This window comes from Nicotiana sylvestris, chromosome 2 (genome assembly GCF_000393655.2).
Source record: "Nicotiana sylvestris chromosome 2, ASM39365v2, whole genome shotgun sequence".
Lineage (NCBI taxonomy): Eukaryota > Viridiplantae > Streptophyta > Magnoliopsida > Solanales > Solanaceae > Nicotiana > Nicotiana sylvestris.
Genome location: NC_091058.1, coordinates 54,168,162 through 54,172,426, shown reverse-complemented (window position 1 = coordinate 54,172,426; position 4,265 = coordinate 54,168,162). Strand labels below are relative to the sequence as shown.

The 4,265-nt window shown below is 41.6% G+C and overlaps 1 protein-coding gene across 1 annotated transcript; it reads right to left on the bottom strand.

Annotated features, from left to right (window-relative positions):
- Nucleotides 1–222: 222 nt before the first annotated feature.
- LOC138884926 (uncharacterized) lies at nt 223–792 on the bottom strand. The gene has a single exon (XM_070165797.1). The coding sequence runs from the start codon at nt 790–792 to the stop codon at nt 223–225; it is 570 nt and encodes a 189-aa protein (XP_070021898.1).
- Between the last annotated feature and the right edge of the window lie 3,473 nt (nt 793–4,265).

Here is a 4,265-nt window from a genome sequence, read left to right as displayed (position 1 = left end):
TTCCAAATCTTCCATGATCTGGTGGACATAAATCATTATTGAAGCAAAGAAGGTGGTACGGGACATATCCTCACAAGCTAGGCACTTTATGGTGATGTAGTGCCCGATATCGTCGATTCTTCCTTTGATTCTGTCCCTTTCCATAAGCAATCGCTCTATTTGTTGATTCCGCGTCCCCAGTATTTGCGCGTTGTAAAGGAGTTGATCCTGAAACTCATTCATCTATTTCTCCATTCGGGCCATTAGATCATAGTAGCGCTTCCTATCTGCTCTGGAATCTCGGGCTTGTCTGAAGATCCGCTCTTCGAGAGTGGATATTGTTTCTCTTAATAGAGCGATGCTCCTTTCGTAGTCCCTCTTCATTTGTTGCATAGACCGTGCTCGCTCTTCTGCCTTCTTTATCCATTTCACCTGGATTCTCGCTAGACCAGCTTTAGATTTTTCCAGGTCTTCTTGATACTCGAGGACTTTCTTCTTCAGACCGTTTATGAGCTTTTCATCAGCCCGGCTTCTCTTTGGGTTTCTGATAGCTATTTTCATTTCCCGGATTTGAGCTTTGAGGTCCTCGCTTCCCCGAGCTATTTTGTTCTTCTCTCCTTCATCGGCAGCAACTTGCACCTTGTTCTCAAATTTCAGATCCTTAATCTGTTGTTTTAGCTTGCCTATTTCGGCCCGGTATTCGCGCTCTTTGGCCAACCAGTCCCACGGTTCTTGTGGCACCTCAACGAACTCTTGAATGTGAGGTTTTTTGGTTGGCCGTTCTGGCTCATCTCTTACAACATCTCTCTTCATGTACCAGGCGATATAAGCCGGTGAGACTTCACCTCTGGATAGGTCGTGCACTCGAGTGTTTACCGTTAAATACTGGCATTCATTCCATATAGAACGAACGGCTTCTTCATAAAATTGGTCGTTGGTGCTAACCTCGATTGCATAAACACTGAGATCTTCATCTGGGTGTACCACCTGACACCTCCCTAACTATCTCATCACCCGGTAAGGCGCATAAGGCTGAATGCCTCGGAGTCCCATTAAGAGGAAGTAAGGAACCGTGGCGGGCATGTACAAAATTTCTTCAACAGTAAGCCAACCCAATGTCCACCCTATTTGTGCTGCAGTGATGGCGCGAAGGCAAGATACCCAGTCTTCAAACCCTTCTGGCAATTTGAGCCCTGAAACCCTCATGTTATATCCTTCAATGCAACCTTCGTTTGTAGATCTATAGCTTATATACTGAGGATGATGACACAAGTGCTCGATCATCCATATTTGCAATAACAAATTGCATCCTTCGAAAAAATCTGCCCCGACTTTACAGGCTGTGAGAGCTCGGTATATCTCGGACACTATCATAAGGGCAAACGTGCTTTTGTTGTTGGTAATTAGGACCTTGATGACTCCAGCCACCTTCAAATCAATATTTCTGTCTTTCCGAGGAAACACCACAATGCCCAAGAACGCTACCATGAAGGCGAACTGCCTATGTTCATCCCATTTTGCCCAATTCCCTCTGTTGCAAACCCCGCTTTCCAGATCATCAAACCCTCATATATGCCCATACCTCGTGTATCTGAACTGCAGAGTAGAAAAACCCCTATCCAATTAAGATTACGGGACTCCCTTGCTTATCTTCAGCAGATCCATGAACTTGTGTGAATTGACGGCTCTTGGAGCAATCAGATATTTGTGTCTTAGCCCCTCAGTAATATCCATATAACCTGCTACCTCTTCTAAGGATGGGGTGAGTTCAAAATCCGAGAAGTGGAATACGTTGTGGGCCGGGTCCCAAAATGTAACCAAAGCTTTTATGATGTCACATTTGGGTCTGACATTCAATAAACTGGTTAGACCTCCCAGATGTGCTTTGATCTTATCTCGCTCTGACTTTTCCAAATCCTCCCACCACAAGTGCAACTCCAAAGGAATCTTGCTCCTAACTGTTACCGGCAAACTTGGACCCGGGCTCATTCTGTATGTTTGATTGGGGTGATTAACACTTATTGGACTCAAAAAAAGAATAAACTTAAATTGACACACATTTAAATAAAACTCTGGTCTTGTCAATACGGCCTTTCAGCACTTCGAAGAAGATTTAAAGGCTGTGTTTTACCAACCGGACAAAACCTAGAAAATGACCAAAAGTGGCTATTTTCGCAAAAACAACCTTTTGGCGTCTTTTTAGGGACATTCGGCTATTTTTACAAGAATGGAATCACCCGACTTATTTATGACAAAAGATTTAAATTTTTTGACATTTTTTGGCTATTTTTGCAAAATGGGAGGTTGGACCCGATGAGGGCTGCCTACGTATCTCACATCCTGTGAGAATAAAACCGGCGTAGTTCGGGCCACGACAATAAACTAATTCTGACAACAAGACTTGTTTAAACAAATTACACTAAAAAAAACATTTTTTTTTCATTTTCACAAAATTTTGGCAGAGTTCGCCGGTAACTCAGAATTATCTCTCTACACTGCTATTTTCTTTTCTTTTTTTCTAGTATTTCAGTATTTTTAGAAGCCGGTCAGCATGCAAATCTGTAGCAAATAAATGCGTAAAACAAACAGGATGCAGCAGGATGATCTTTTTCATTTCAGGTCGCTTGTCCTAGACTGACCCAACCCCTGTGTTGAGTCCCCTAAGTCAAGTGCACATGATGCAAATAAGCGTTCCTACTAGGGATCTGGCATGAGGTTTTGTATACTAGGTTTATCCTGGGTGTTTGTTCTAGACGTGGCTTACCCGAGCGGACAACTCGAGCCGAGGATGGGAACTGTGTACCGATAACCAAAAGATCATCCGGTTTTGCAACTCTTCCAAATCCTCGTTCTATTTTGGGATAGGACACTAGCAGAAAGAAGTCACGACCAGCATTCACTCCTCAAGAGAGAGAAGAGAGTGATTTCGTAGCAGTTTATATATACAGTTCGAATAATATCAAAGCGGTAAAAGCAACATTTAGCACATTAGGCTCAAACATATAATAAAATCAGATAAACACAAAGCCAGATATAACAATTATTATAAGCTCGAATTCTGAACCCTAAACCAGAGATCTGGGTTCGGTCCCCAGCAGAGCCGCCAGAGCTGTCACACCTCCTTTTTCTGCTACACCCCCGCTAAGGGATGTAAAGGGAGTTTTTCCAATTAAAGGACAATCGAAACGGGATTTATTTATTTATTTCAGAGTCGCCACTTGGAAGATTTATGGTGTCCCAAGTCACCGGTTTTAATCCCGAATCGAGGAAAAGAATGACTCTGTTTAACAGTCTGCACACCAGAAATCCGGATAAGGAATTCTGTTAACCCGGGAGAAGGTGTTAGGCATTCCCGAGTTCCGTGGTTCTAGCACGGTCGCTCAACTGTCATATTCGGCTTATATATCTGATTTTTGATACATGTTGAATCTATGTGCAAATTTTAACTATGTATCACTTTTATTATTATTATTTTTACCGAGAATTTGCAACATCGTGAAAATACATCTCGAACCACGTCACATCAATGCACCCGTGGTTATTGACACATTTCAACTCTGTTGAGATTTGGATTTGGGTCACATAAATGTGCACCCGAGTTTAAGAAAATAACATTATTAACTACGCGCCTAAAGCGACTAGCGTGTCATTATTTTGGGTAGGGCCGTGAAAGTTTGATAAACGGCCCATCCTGAAGTCTAAGCAACTTTACCAACACGTATAGAGGGCCCCACAGCTTGTGTATTTTTGTTTTTCGAGGCTCGTCTCATTCATTATTTTTAAAAGGAATTTGCAACGTCGTGGAAATACATCTCGAACCACGTCACAATCAATGTACCCGTGATTAACGACACATTTCAACTCCGTTGAGATTTGGATTTGGGTCACATAAATGTGCACCCTGGTTTATGAAAATAACTTTATTAAAATATCGCCCTTAAAAGCCAATATACATTTTTAACTTTGCGCAGCCATGGAAAATTTACTAAATGGTACACCTTGATTTCTAAAGGATTAAAGTTAATTAAGTGAGGGCTATAATTGTTGGCCTGGCTAATATGACACATCTCAAACCAATTGAAAGAGTCTAATTAATTAAGGTAAGCTTAAAGGAATTCTAATTATTTTTAGGCTAATGTTCAAACTAACTTAATAACTATTGGGTTTGTGTTAAATTGAAGCTAAGCATTCAGCTGAAATGGCATTGGGCTGGCAGCTGGCCCAAATGAGTTGCAAGTCTATACATTCCTTATTTCATAATGGCCTTATGGCTTAAACAATTATCG